At 44.8% G+C, this 15423-nt stretch overlaps 1 protein-coding gene across 4 annotated transcripts in view; it reads right to left on the bottom strand.

The window, feature by feature from the left end:
* Positions 1-15423, bottom strand: part of EFCAB2 (EF-hand calcium binding domain 2) — a 128226-nt gene that overhangs the window by 31261 nt on the left and 81542 nt on the right. For 3 of the 4 annotated variants that reach the window (XM_023616982.2, XM_070232851.1, XM_070232852.1), the window contains exon 3: positions 2350-2422. The exons of the other annotated variant lie outside the window; for it this stretch is intronic. In XM_023616982.2, the coding sequence (XP_023472750.1) occupies positions 2350-2422 (73 nt within the window). The remainder of the gene's footprint in view (positions 1-2349; positions 2423-15423) is intronic. 4 annotated transcript variants of the gene reach the window in all.

Here is a 15423-nt window from a genome sequence, read left to right as displayed (position 1 = left end):
TATCATGAACATTTCTTTATAATCAACTGTCCCCTGAGAGCTGCGTTACTGCATCCCAAGGCGTTTGCCATGTTGTACGTTCATGAACATTCAGGGAAAAATATTTTCTAATTCCCCTTGTGATTTCTTCTTTGATTCATGAATCGTTTGGAAGTATGTTGCTTAATTCCAAATATTTGAGGATTTCCTAGTTATCTTATTCTCAACTGATCTCTAATTTAATTCCGTTTTTTAAAATTGGAGAATATATCCTGTATGATTTCAGTTTTTGAAAATGTATTGAGATTTGGTTGGTGGCCTAGCACTCTACCTTACTGAACATTCCTTATGGACTGGGAGAGAACGAGTATTCTGCAGTTCTGGGTATGATGTTCAATAAATATTAATTAGGGCAGAGTGGGTGATGGTGGTGCTGGGTCTTTTGCAGTTTTGCTGATACTTTATGTAATCGTTCTATCAATTACTTAGAGAGGGTTATTATAATCTCCATCTCTTATTGTGGAACTGTCTGTTTCTCCTTCTAATCTCTCCATTTTTGCTTCAAGTTTATTGAAGTTGTGTTATTAGGTACATAAACATTCAGGATTTTTATACTTTCCTGATGAGCCGACCCCCTTTTTAAAAAAATCACTGTGTAATGTAATAGTCTTACCAATACAGGGCCTATTTTCCAAACATCTTTGAGTTCTCCTTTGTAACTACTTCAAATTCTCCATAATTCCACTTAGGTTTGAACTTCAAAGCATGTAGATATTAAAGGAAGGATCATCTGGTGACCTGTATGTCAGTACAATTTTCATTACCCTTTCCCACAGTTGCTGGGTTTTGTGATATTCCAAACAGGCAGAGATTGTTGGGGGAAAGTTGCTAATTATAGAACATTAACTGGAGAGATGAATGCCGAGTGATTTTTTAAATAATCTATTTCAGGAGAAACATCAGATTTCAAACTGATCTTCAGGAAGCAAAGGGCTGAAAGTTAGTATGTATCTACACTAAAATTCAAGTCAATGACAACTAGAGAACTGCACACAGGCTTCCACTTTTTATAGAAGAATTTTAAAGCATAGTCGCATCATGTGATTTTAAAGCAAATGAAAGAAATGGTTTCATTTCTGAAACTATTACAGAGCCTTTAGCAACATGATATTCGCCCCAGATGTGGACTATTACGGAGCTTGGAGTCTCTAAATGTATTGGATACACACAAATATCTGTGTGCTTTTTCCCCTTAATTATTTGGGAAACTTCAAAAAGGGTAGTCACACCCAAAGCTTTTTAAGCATCTTGCTAGAATTTATTTTGAATAAATTGTGCTGTGCAAGTACAGAAAAACATTTACAAAGCTTAGACAGCTCAGTGATCCCTGTTGGTCTGTAACGATTCTAAGTATCTGTAGTTTTCAAAGGTTGATCAATGTACCTAAGAAAAGGGTGAAGACAAAAGAAAATGTTGGGGCCTGAGTATCTACTGTGGCTAACTCCCAAACCCGTGCATCACGGCTTCTTCTCTTCCGTGTAACGCTCAACAAGCATGAACTGTGCTGGGGGCCAGGAACAAGGAACAGACCCGATCCCGCCTCCCGGTAGTCCTCCCTCATCCTCCTTGTTGATCCCTGGCCTCCACCGAGACCCACAGCCCCACAGAAGCAATTCTGAGAAGATCCTCCTCGTTCGTGGTTGCCCAGGCGGCTTTTCCCCCTTCAGGCCTCTGCTTGGTTGAACTGAAAGCTGCACTTGAAATGATACCACATAATTTTCTGGAAAACCAAATAGGGCATGAAGCTCTCCAGTCTTGGGCAGCTCAGCCCTGCTTTATAGGATTAATTCTCTCCAGGGACTCATCGACACTATTACAAATAATGATGTTTTTAAATTCTTAGACTGTTTGATCAATGTTAAGTTAGTTCTTATTATTTTATTATGTTTACTACTTGCTCTAAAATTTAGTTTTATATCTCCAAATAAATATAAATTCCTTACCATCTCTACCTCTGCTTCCCTCCCCTTTGAACTGACATTACCTACGATATTCCTTTCTCCTGTCCATATTGTTTCCGCAGTGAGTCAGCACCCTGTGCCTACTGGCCTTTCCTCACCTAGTTTTAAAAAGCGTAATATCTAAAGCAGGGTCCTCACTCGACCCTTCGCATTACTTGGTCATAGCCATTTCTTCAAGATCTGGTATCAGCTCTTTCAAGTCCTGTTGGTTGGCTAATTCGCATAGTTGTCCTGATGTTTCCACTGAGCACATAGTTTAGGGCATTTTTAGTGTCAGGTAAGGATTTTTCCTTAATTCCAAGGAGCTGGAGTCGCACAGTCTGCTGACGGAAGCTCTCAGCCCACTCACCTCTGCAATCAGGTCATGCAGCTCTCCTTCGCTAGGGCAGCATCCTAATGACCTGATGATTGTTCCGATCTCCCTGGGAAAGAGGAGTCAATAGTTTCAGGATGTAAACTCTGAAAAGGCAAGGGCTATGTTCCTCAAAGTACTGCAGAGCAGACGCAGCACAGCAAACAAAGCCACTCACTACATGCTGCCTCGTGAGGATAAAGGCCACTTTCCGGGGAAAGGCAAAGGCAGACAAGTGAACCAAAGAGAGAAGAAAGAAGTGTTTGCACTGAGTGGCAAAGGCAAGCCCTGCTTGGGTAAAATCAAAAAGTTCTAGAAAAGGAGAAGAAAGGAGGGGGGAGTAAGAAAAAGAAATGCCAGCTACTTACTAGCTGATCTTGAGTGTTAGTTAACTTTTGTGTGTGTGTGAGGAAGATTTGTCCTGAGCTAACATCTGTGCCAATCCTCCTCTACTTTGTATGTGGGATGCCTCCGCAGCATGGCTGATGAGTGGAATAAGCCCTCACCCAGGATCTGAAGCCATGAACCTGCGCCGCTGAAGTAGAACACAGAGAACTTTAACCAGCCACGGGGCTGGCCCCATAGTTAACTCTTTCTTTTTTTTTTTTTAAAGATTTCATTTTTTCCTTTTTCTCCCCAAAGCCCCCCGGTACATAGTTGTGTATTCTTCGTTGTGGGTTCCTCTAGTTGTGGCATGTGGGACGCTGCCTCAGCGTGGTCTGACGAGCAGTGCCATGTCCGCGCCCAGGATTCGAACCGACGAAACACTGGGCCGCCTGCAGCGGAGCGCGCGAACTTAACCACTCGGCCACGGGGCCAGCCCCCATAGTTAACTCTTTTGAGCCTCAGTTTCCACATCTGTAAGATGTGGATGGTTTGTGGTGAAGTTCACATCACAGCAGAGACTTAAAAGCATGGCCTCTGGTGTCAGCCACTAGGGTTCAAATCAGCTCTGCAACTTGCTGGATGTGCAGGCTCGTCTCTGGGTGCACAAGCCCACCAGGCAGGCAAAACCTAGTGTCCCCTAAAATACTCAGAAGTGGGCTGGGAAGACTCTAAGGATCAAACAATATAAGCTATCATAGCCTAAAGCACAGCTCTTGGCAGAGTAGCCACTTAATAAATATCCTATCCTCCCCCTCCCCCATAATAATGTAACTTAATTCAACAAATAACCTATGAAAAGGATAAATTATATTCAGGACTCTCTGATGCTAAAACAGGGGATTTGTAATAGATTATTAAATATTTCCACTTGAAATTATTAAAATTAAAGTTGTAATATTTGAATGTTAATTTAATTTCACAAATATTCACTTAACTAGAATATTTAATTTCTCTACCATTCTGGATAATAGTAGTAGTATTATATTTACTCCCTATTTTACTGAGAAAAAAATTTTTTTTCTTCTTCTCCACAAAGTCCCCCAGTACATAGTTGTGTATTCTAGCTGCAGGTCCTTCTAGTTATTCTATGTGGGACGCCACCTCAGCGTGGCCCAATGAGCTGTGCCAGGTCTGTGCCCAGGATCCGAACCAGCCAAACCCTGGGCCATTGAAGCACAGCGCATGAATTCAACCACTCAGCCACGGGGCCGGCCCCTGAGAAAACATTTTAAACAAGAACTTTTAAGTTCTTTATATAAGAAGGTTGTAGGATGAATATCAAATGAGAGAAAAACCTAAAATCAGTAACTGTGGAAGATTCTTAATTTTCACTTATTGATTTTCCTTCATAATAAATGAGAGCCAACTACACATGCCATGTCTTCACGTCAGTCATATTTCCTATCTCCTTGAGCACCTGAGTCTCAAGGCTCCTGCATTGTTTTCCATGCCCATATCCCTCATCTAGGCAGGATCTGAACTTTATGGTGTTACTAGAAACTAAAAACATTTTATAAGATTATACTTTCTCTGAAGACGTCCCTAAAGATGTCCCAGGAGACTGGTTAACACCAATGAGGTAAATATGCTGTCGTGACATCAGAGTGGCTATTGTATATGTTAGAATAAATAGTAAACGAGGCAGGGACACAAAATATGACTTGAAAAGTATTCACAGATTCATCCCCTCCATAACCTTCCAGGCCTTCTGTTATGGGGGTCAGAGAACCACTTAAACTCCAGAATCAGAGGGCCAAAACAAAGGCTGCGTTAACTTCCATACGGAAGGGAGGGCAGGAAAGGAGGACAGGGAGGCCTGGAGGCCCTTACAGGCTGGAATTTCAGGGAGGCGCCTTGGGGAAAAGAGAAGCTCGAGGCCCGTGCTGTGCAATATGGTAGCCGCTACTGCCACCTGGCTGTGGAGCATGTGAATTGGCACTGATCTGAATTGAAATGGCTGTAACGGTAAAATACACATGGATTTCAAAAACTTAGTATGAAAAAAGTGAAATATCTCATTAATAATATTTAAATTGATCACATGTTGAAATCATAATATTTTAGACATATTGGGTTAAATAAAACATATTGTTAAAATTAATTTTACCTGTTTCTCTTTTACTTTCTTTTAAGGTGGCTACCAGACAGTGCTTTTCTAGGGAATAGCCATCATGAGTCAAGACTTTGAGAAGAGAGGTGCATAAAGAAAAAATTAGAACTACATTGCGTTGTGTCAGCAACATAATCAATCCCCCTTCTGACTCTCCGCAAAACTTTAAACTATTTAAATGAAGTCCTTTGTCACTGACCCAGGAGTCTCATGTCTTCTGCCAACACCCATGAAACAGTCACAGGCTAACTTACTAACTTGTAAGTTGGGTAACGTCAAACTGCAGACTGGACACGTGTAAGGGTGTGAAGCACAGGAGAAAGCTCTGGATAGAGACACAGGTCTGGGAGCAGAAGACATGGGAGCAGAAGAGCTCCTCCAAGAAGTGTACTGGCTGGAAGAGACAAGGATCCAGGAAGAACTCTGAGGAGTAGCCGCAGTGAAGCAATGGTCTAAGGAAGAGGAACCTGCATTAGACACAGAGAAGAGGAGCTGGAGGGTAAGTGAAAATCCAGGAGAGGGTGGTGTCGTGGAAGCCAAGGAAAAGGGTTGGAAAACAGCGGGAGTCACCCTTGGTGTCAGATGCTGCTGAGAGCTCAAGTCACTCAGTTCTGAGAAATGTCCACTGGATTTGGTAAAGAAGGAAATCAGTTATGATGTTTGACAAGGGGAGTTTCAGTTGAAGGTGGTGGAGAAATTCAACTGCATGGGTGGAAGAGGACGATCTTTGAAGTGAAGGAAAGGAAGGGCTGTCCGGAAGGGGTCATGCTGTCACGAAGATTTGAAAAATGTAAGACCAGAAAGATGCGAGCATGCTTTGATGCTAATGGAATGAGCCAGTGCAAAGAAGGCTGATGAGGGCATGGTTAACTGAGCGTGGGGTTTCCTGAGGAGGTGGGAAGGGCTGGGCCAGGTGCTTTGTGCTCAGCGGCCACACAGCCATCCCATCTGAGGTCCCGCAGTTGGGAGCTGCTGCTTGTGAGAGGTTCAGGTTCTTCCTTGCAGTCTCAGGAAATTTTACCCAATGCCTCTCTCCACTTCCCTCTGAAAAACCCTCACCGTGCTCTTCTCCTCTGAGTGAATGGAGCTAGACTGTCTCCCTTTGCCTGAGTGGACCACAGAAAACAAAGCCTGAGAGACATCTTCCAAGCTCAGGGAACCTTTCTCTCTAGTCCTGAAACACAAAGGCCTGACTGATATAAGAAAAAGGTAAAGATTCTTTGCTGATGAATCCACAGTGGCCTAAAGAATAATACAGTAACTCAAGCAATCACCCTGTGCACCTTGAAACTAGCCTGCTAACTCACCCATCCCCTCCCATTGACGCCATTCTTCCCCTGTGCTCTGGATGCTGTGGTTGGGGCCCTGTGGTGAGCCTGGCACTGAGGGAGGGGATGCTGCCCCTGCTTTCAGGCCCAGACGTCTCATCAGCACCGTGGTTTCCTCGTGCCTGTTTTTCCTAAAGGCTGCAGTAGACTTGGGGACCCAGCATAAAACAACAGAGGAAGAGAGGGAGCCACTTTTCAGTGGTCTCGGCAAAGAGGGAAACGGAACTTGACTGGATTTAGGAAAATAAAGAAATGTGACACATCTTTTACCTCAAGTCTTATCGTGCAATTCCTATTTGTGACCCTAGCTTGTGGTTTGGGAATGGGTGATGAAGAAATTCCCACATGAAGACTTCTCTTTCCTCTGTGTAGTACGAGGCAAGGCCCTGTGCTGAGAGTGAATGGGAAGGAAGACAAAGACCACCTTAACTGCTTCTGGGCTCTACCTACCAGTCACTACCACCACAACTGGCTTCTCCAGGCACCCATATTTCAAGACAGGAAGCCCTATCTGCTCTCACGTTCTAAAACCCGCACTTTACCTAATGTACTGGATACTTTCTGTGTGCCCCAGAATCCCTCTCCTTTCTTCTCTACTCTGCTCCATCTCCCCCAGGGACTGACCTCTGCTGCTGCCCAGTCCCCTTCCCTCGGGCTTCCTGTTGCAGTTAGTCAACATGCGGCAGAGCACTGCAGTTTTCTATTGCTGCTTAACAAGCTGCCCCAAACTAGGGGCTTAAACAACAATGATTTCTTATTTTTCACAATTCTGTGGGCTGGATGGATGGTTCCTCTGCTGGTTTCACCTGGACTCACTCACGCAGCTGTGTTTAGCAGTTAATGAATTGACACATGGTTGCTCAATATTCTGCAGTCAACACTCGAAATTGCCATTGTCATCATCCCGGGTTCTGCGCCCCTTAACCTCTCATCCTGCCTGCTCTATTAGTCCTTAAGCCCGAATATCTCTAATTTTCACTTTCTTTGTTCCTGCAAAGCACTGCGGGAAGAAAACAGCAAAAAAACCACGGCCCAATACAAATTCACACCATCCAGCATCAAGTGTCCTGGACGTTGCAGAACGAATCCTTTCATTCATCTCCTTTGATTCCCTAGCAAACTTCCCAAAACAGTTATTCTGAATCATCTCTTGCCTCAAGCTCCAAAGCACTGACCCCCTTAATCTCAGCAGAAGACCCCAAAGACCTGATTACCTACTTCACTGAGCAGATGAAACCACTTAGGTTGCACGCCATCACTAACCCTCATACTGCCTGCTTAGTCAGCTGAGGCTGCTGTAACAACGTACCACAGGCTTAAACCACAGACCTGGACTTCTCACGGTTCTGAAGGCTTAATGCCTGAGCTCAAGGCACCAGGAGATTTGGTGTCTGGTGAGAGCCCTTCCTGCTTACAGATGACCACCTTCTTGCTATATCCCTCATGGTGGAAGGGGAGAGAGACTGGTCTCCCTCTTCTTTTAGGGACCCTAATCCCATCATGGGGGCTCTACCCTTACCACCTCATCTAAACCTAATCACCTCCCAAAGGCCCCACCTCCAAATGCCATCACATTGAGGGTTGAGGCTTCAATATGGATTTGGGGGCTCAACATTCACTCCAGAGCCCCACCCTTGCAGTCACTCCCTGTATACCACTTTAGAAGAACATACATGCCTCCTTCCTTAACCTCTCAGCCTTGGAGGAGTAAAAAGTGCGCTTCCCTAAGAAAGCTTTTCCTCGTTCTGGTCTTGGCTCTTGTTCTCCACCGACTTGCCTCTCCCTCTCAGCATCTTCATTCTTTTCTTTATTAGTTGCTTCTTCTTTTGCCTTAAAATATTCAGATATCTTCCTTATCTTGAAAAAGTTTCTGACAGCTGCCTTACCACCTCCAACCATTCTATCTCTCAGCTGCCTTTTGTTATCACAAGACTTCTTCTAAATTACTTATCTGGTTAACTGCCAACCCATTTCCCACTCACCCCCTCCATCCCTCTGCAAAATCCTGCCATGACTAGCTCTCTACTAACCCATGGATCAGTCCATGCTGCCTTCTTGCCCCCTCCTCCCTCCTGGTCTCCGTCTCCCTCTCTTCCTCGCCCCCTCCTCCCTCCTGGTCTCCATCTCCCTCTCTTCCTCCCATAACCCGGGTAACTGCCCCCTGCCCTGAACCCCTCATTGCAAGATGATCTCTACTGTTAAAAATATTACAGAAAGGCTAAGAGAACAAGAAGATCTTAGATTTGGACAAAAAGAAGACCACTGGTCATCTTAATTACGGCACTTGCAGGGCAGGGGGAAGAGAAACCCCCCAAAGAATGCCGGTGGTAAGAAAGTTTGGAGCACAAGTACAGAATGCACAATTGAGGAATATGCCTACCACAGAGAAGGCACATCAGACCTAATGGCTCACAATTAGACGGCACTCACTGTGTGCCAGGCACCTTATAGAACAGCACGTGTATCAACTCATTCAAGTTGCACGACAGCCCTGGGAGGTGGGTACTGCTATTACCTCCATTTTACAGATGAGGAAACTAAATCCCAAGATGTTAATTAACTTGCCTAGGGTCACATATGGCCAAGACATTCAAGCAATGACTCCCTCCGGACCAGGGAAATCTCAGGAGCTGTGGAGGTCTGACAAGAGGGATAAGGAGAAAAAGGGCATGAGGACAGGAACAGAGCCTGTCACAAGATGAGAAAAGTAGACCAGTCAGCTTTCAGGCTTAGGAATGGACATCTCCTCTAAGCCTTCTAGAAAGAATAGTGCTCGCATCCCTTACGCCACGATCACGATCTGTAGGGATGTGAGAAGAAATATCTCCAGGCTGTCAGGCTAGCACCGACAGAATGCAGGCATGCAGAGTTTTCTTTTGTGTGCCAGGCTCTACTTTAAAGTGCTTTAATTATCCTTATCCACTGACTGCTCACAACAGCTCTGCGAGGTAGGTACCATGATTTTACAGATGAGGAAAACTGAACCACAGACAGGTTAGGTAATTTCCCAAGATCCTAGTAAATAGTGGAAACAGATTCCAACACACATAGGCCAGAGTCCATAGTCTTAACCACTGCACATGGCTTCCTCTCATAAATCTCAATTGACTATTTAGTTAGACTTAAAGGAGAACTTCCTGACTATCACAAGGTGCTTCTAAAGAAAGCTATGGATATCCTGCCCCACGGGAACCCTGAAGATAGATCCTGGGGTCATAAGCTGATGACCCAAGGGGCAAAAGTGGCCCTCAGATAAAGTTTTGTTCAGCACGGTGTTGGTTTATCTGTTTAGATGGGGCATACATACATGTCATGAAACTGTTGTGGGGCACTGGAATTGGCCATCCCAAGATATGTCTCTTTGGCATGAGGATTATTTTGGGCTGGTTACTTTTAAAAAAACTGCAGGCAGGAAAGACACTCTGAAAAGCAGAGTTTACTTACCCTTTGTTAAGAAACATTTACATTGTAAAGGAAATCTCCATCTGTAAAGGTGTCTCCCTCTCTGTACCAGGAAGAAGGAAGATGACCTTATCTCTAGAAACTCTTAATCAATGCAGAAGGCAAGGACTTAAATCTGCATAATAATCTTTTGTTTACTGTACTTGTCTGGTAATCTCCCGTAACTGACTCCCCCTCACCCCCAACATCTTCCTTTGTGTTTAGCCGAAGACGATGTTTAAGGTGGTGGCTTCGACCATTTTGGCGAGTTGCTCAGTTTGCCTGAGCCTCTCCCATGTGTACATGTTATAAAGCTTTGTTTAATTTTCTCCTGTTATTCTGTCTCATGTGAATTTAATTCATTCTCCGGCCAGAAGGACCCAGAGTGGGTAGAGGAAATGTCTTCCTCCCCTACCCTGTCCTATACTCCTGATTCACACATTTACATTACAGGCCTGGCCCATGGGGGTGTCTGTGTATCACTCCGGAAAACATCAATTTTGTACTGTTGAGGAATTTACTCTCAAGAGTCAGAGGAATGAGCCAAATGACTTTTTTTCCTCCAAACATTGGCACCTGAACTAACAACTGTTGCCAATCTCCTTTTCTTTTTTTCTTTCTTCTTTTTCTCCCCAAAGCCCCCCAGGACATAGTTGTGTATTCTAGTTGTAGGTCCCTCTAGTTGTGCTATGAGGGACGCCACCTCAACATGGCCTGATGAGTGGTGCCATGTCCCAGCCCAGGATCCGAACCAGTGAAACACTGGGCCACCGAAACGGAGTGTGCGAACTTAACCACTCGGCCCCGGGGCCGGCCCCCAAATGACTTCTTAAAGTTCTCTCCAAGTGCTCTGATTCTTAGAGGATTTTTAAAAACACATACATATAAAACTGGTTTATGTCAGAGCATGTTCTCGTTCTCAGAAGAAACACACTGGAGTATTTCAGAAAAAAGTTCACAATGTCTACAACGTACTCTCAAATACTCCAGCAAAAAGAAAATAATAATAAAATGCATAAATGTGTATATATATGGAAAAACCTGGAGAGAGCAGCGTGCGAGCAAAAGCAAATGTGGCCAGACATGAATAACTGGCGGCTCCCAGGGAAACACACAAGTCCAGCATGCTGCTCACTGCTTGTCTATAAGTTTGAAGTTTTTTAAATCAAAAGCTTTTATTAAAAAAATAGGCATGTTTCATTCTCAGCAATCAAAACCAAAGTAATAAGAAATGATAACAGAAATCCTGCCTCATATAAACTATTTATAAAACAATTTGCTCTTGGGGCTGGCCTGGTGGCGTAGTGGTTAAGTTCGCAGGCTCCGCTTCAGCAGCCTAGGGTTGGCGGGTTCAGACCCTGGGCGCAGACCTATACACCACTCATCAAGCCATGCTGTGGTGGCATTCCACATACAAAACAGAGGAAGACTGGCACAGATGTTGGCTCAGGGGCCAATCTTCCTCAACAACAACAAACGAAAAGCAATTTTCTCTTTTGTGTTATCCTATTTTTTGTCATTTTGCCTTGAAAAGTTGATTTTTAAGATGTCTTAACCCTCCGTTTCACAATGAAATATATTAGTTACAACTATTTTTCCCTCAGTACTTTAGCATTTAAAATTGAAAGCTTGGCAACCAGGAGAGATCTAAAATATTCTGTTTCACGAAGTACAAGCTGAGATGAGGCTGGATATCAGTCTGCCATTCCTTGGGGTGAAAGAAAAGTGCATGGGAAAGAAGCAGCCCCTTTCATCCTCACCAGACCTGAGGGAGGCAGCACCGTGGACGGTTCCCGGCTGTGGGGGGTCAGAGCTGGTTTTCAGGACTGACTCTTAGTGAGCACTGAGCTCCAGCTCCAAAGATGAGCGGCAGGTCCCGTGGAGCGCTCAGATGGACCTCTGCCACGAAGGCGTCTCCCCAGGCGGGCGCCTGCCCGCAACCATCGGTAGACGGCATCGCCCATCAAGGGTCACAGAGAGAGAAACTGAGAAGAAAAGAACTGGAGGGAAAATGAGGGAGGGGAAGGGAGGTGATGTTTAAATACAATTAGTCTCTTCTTCCCAAATCTTAACGGAATGAGATGAGTTTACTTCATGAGGCCTCCCAACTTCCTGAAGAGGGGGAGGGGAGGGGATGGGAGGGAAATTACAGCAGAAGCAAGGTGACCCAGAGCCTCTCTAGTTCTCCCAGGTGCTGAAATACAAGGCCGGAGGCACAGAAGACCAAACGACCCGACCCCTGTTTCATATAGTCTTTGAAATCTGCAGAGACATTTCACTTCCTTTGTCAGGGCAACTGTTGTCTTATATAAGACCTGCAAACTAACTGCAAAGCTTTATGGTTAAATACTAAGACTCTGCCTCCGTACCTGCACCATATGGAGAGAGCAGTAAAGGGGGGCGCAAAGTGAGTCCCAGTAAGGTTGCCCCACAGCGGCGCCGTCATTCGGTTTGCACGCGGCATCTGCACCTCCTCGGACCTCTGGCCAGGCAGCCGGCTGGTGGGGGCGGGGGGAAGGTCCGGTGCCCGCGGGTGCAGTACCGGGCTCCTGACACAAGGCGGAGCCAGTGCCCTCGCGTCCTCCCACCGAGGGCGGTGTAAGGTGCAGCGGCGGCGGGAAGCCGTGATCCAGGGCGCTGGCGCAGGCTAAGGGAGGGCAGGGCAAAGGTTTTACCTCCTCTGTGGCACAGCTGATGTTCCCTAAGCGTAGGAGAATATTAAAAGTAATTCAAAAATTTCTAAGAAGGCACAAAAGCAGGATTTAACACGATTTTCATTTATTTAATAAATATTTATCAAACACTACTATGTGCCCTGTACCATTTACAGCACAGCAGACAACAAAATGAAGGCCTTGTCCTTGTGGAAGGCGTTTTTCACAGATTAACCTTACTGTGGCAAAACCATGAAATGAAACCGAAATAATGCCTCAACCTCCTTATTCAGCAGAATTATTCTGTTCAGAAAAAGGCCTGTCTTCCCACAGGTCCCTCTCGAGTGAGGATCATTTTTCCACCACTAAAATCTGCTTTCCAGAGAGCTTCCGGTCCTGACTTGTTACAGTGTTATTTCCCATACAGTCCCGTGTGCCAGAGGCGGCAGCTCCCGAAGGGAGAACTCCGGATCTGCTGTGTGTCACAGAAAAAGCCTTACACCCTCTCGGACACTCCTGGGGGGTAGCACATCGTTTAATGCCGTCTTTGCCTCCCCGCCCCAACTTCAGTGACGATGAGCGGCGCGCTGAGGTTGCCCCGCCAGCATCACTGTCCTAGCGGTAGGGGGCTGCTCGGGCTGCCGTGACAAAGTACCACAGACTGCGCGCCTGAACAGCAGAAATGTATTTTCTCACAGTTCTGGAGGCTGGAAGCCAGGATGAGGTGCTGGCAGGGTGGGTTCTTCTGAGGTCTCTCTCCTTGGCTTGCAGACGGCTGTGTTCTCACTGTGTCCTCACGTTGTCTTTCCTCTGTGTGCACATCCCTGGTGTCTGTGTCCAAATTTCTTCTTCTTACACGGACACCAGTCAGATTGCGTTAGCGCCCACCCTGATGCACTCATTGTAACTTAAGCTCCTCTTTAAAGCCTTTATCTCCAAATAAGGTTATATTCTGAGGTAGTGGCATCAGGGACATGACTTTGGGGGGACACCATTCAGCCCATAACAATAACAATCACAATAATTATACCCTCTTGTGGCCCAACTCTCTGCTGCCTGGACCACTGCAGTACCCTCAGGGAGTCTTCTCCTGTTCTCACCAACCTCCTCAATCCATTCTGCTCCAGCAGCCAGAACAATCTTTCAAAATGGAAATCCTATCACGTGATTCCCCTGCTTCAGGCCCTCTAGCGGCTTCCCACTGCACTGATAACCTAAACTCCTCTTCAGGGCCCACACGCGCTCCGTGCTTTGGCCCTGCAGCCTTCTGGGCTGGACCTCACAGGGCTGACTACAGCACAGGGACCTGTCCTCCTGCTGTTCCCCAGCACACGGCCTTCCTGTGTGCTCTCCCCCAGCTCTTCACAGGCCCACCTCCTTCTCATCTGAAAGATCTTAACTCAAAAGCCACCTCCAGAGAAAACGTCCCTGACCAGAACACCTAACATCTCCTCCCACCCAACCACCCTCACTCTCTAATACGTCATCCTATTTTATCTTCCTTATAGCACATTTTATTACATAACTCTGTTTTGTTTACTTTGCAGCACTTATTACTCTCTGAAATTATCTTTATTTATCTGTTTCCTTATATATTGTCTGCCTCTTCCCTCTAATATATAAGCTCCACGAGGACAGAGGCCTTTCACTGCTCTATTCCAACACCTGGAAGGAGCTCACACTTAGCAGGACTCAATAAATCTCTGTTGAGTAATAAATGAATTTGCAGACCACTTTATAGCTTGAAAAGTGCCTTTTGATTAAACAATACTTTCATATACATTCATTCATTTAATTCTCACATCGATCCGTATTAGAATCCCCATTTTAAAAAGAAGGAAACTAGAACTTGGAGAAGCTATTTGACTCACCCTCTAGGGACATAACCCGTATAGAACAAAAGTGGAAGTTGGTCCTGAGCGTCTGTCTCTCGGCCTCTTTGCAAGAACTTCTTCTAGAACAATCATGGTGGTGAGTGGGACTTGAGGTGGAAAGTAGAGGCAGGGAAGACGACTCAGATACAAACCAGAACCACCCTGCCTTCTGTAGACTTCGCTGAGATGTTTTGGTTATAACAATGGATTAATCAATGTTTACTAAATTAATTGACTAAAACATTTTTCATTGTTGTGAAAGGTCTAAATAATTCCAAATTCAACATTGCCAAGTGGCTGCTCATTGCCTAAACAGAACAAACAAACACAAAGCTCCCTGTCCTGGGCTTTCCTTTTAAGAATAACACCAAAACACCATTTGGCAAACACTGTAGCAGTCATTGTTATGAGCAAGAGCAACCAATGGAAGCTAAAATCAGTGGGCAAAGTTTGAGGAGATAGAGCATATTTCCATGGTCTTGAAGTATCTTTCCAAAGATATTTACTAATTACAAGGGGAAAAGCAATAACATAGTGGGGAAAGCTGGCAGACACTCTCTGAACCAAGTGATCAGGGAATATCATCAGTAATAAGACATTTTGACAACAAGTGCCCCCGACACGATGCTCTGAGAAGAACACGAAATCACATCTATGGCATTCTAGACAAATACATCACCACAACCAATGCGTGAGAAAATGTCTGACAAACTCAAACGGAGGACATTCCACAAAGTCACTGAGCAGGACTTTTCAAAAGCATCACACTCAGGAAAGAAAGACTGAGGAACTGTCTCAGATTGGAGGACTTTATAAAGAGACCAGACAATTAAAGGCAAGAAGGGATTCTGCACTGGACCCCGGAAGAGAGAAGGGAGATGCAGGCACAGCTGGTGAAAGTGCAGTAAGATCCTTAGTTTAGTTCATGGTTTCAAACCAGTGTTAATTTCCCAGTTTTGATAGCTGTGCTATGATTACATAAGCACGACCATGAGGGGAAGCTCGCTGAGGGACACACATGAACACTGTACTAGTTTTTGCATTTCTATAACTCTAAAATTAATTTCAAAATAAAATGTTTTTAAAAACACCGACAAGGTTAAATGTTAAAATAATGGCATAATAAATTCCTTTTTTCTCCATGGTCAAAGAATGAAGATTTCTGGTTAATCAGATATTTTTAAGGAGTTACATCTTTTATATATTAGGGATATTAGCTATTTGCAATATAAGCTTTTCTCAAGTTGTTATTTATCTCTTGAACTTTTAAGTTTTTT

The sequence above is a fragment of the Equus caballus genome, chromosome 14, assembly GCF_041296265.1.
Source record: "Equus caballus isolate H_3958 breed thoroughbred chromosome 14, TB-T2T, whole genome shotgun sequence".
Taxonomy (NCBI): domain Eukaryota; kingdom Metazoa; phylum Chordata; class Mammalia; order Perissodactyla; family Equidae; genus Equus; species Equus caballus.
This window is presented reverse-complemented; position numbering and strand designations above follow the sequence as displayed.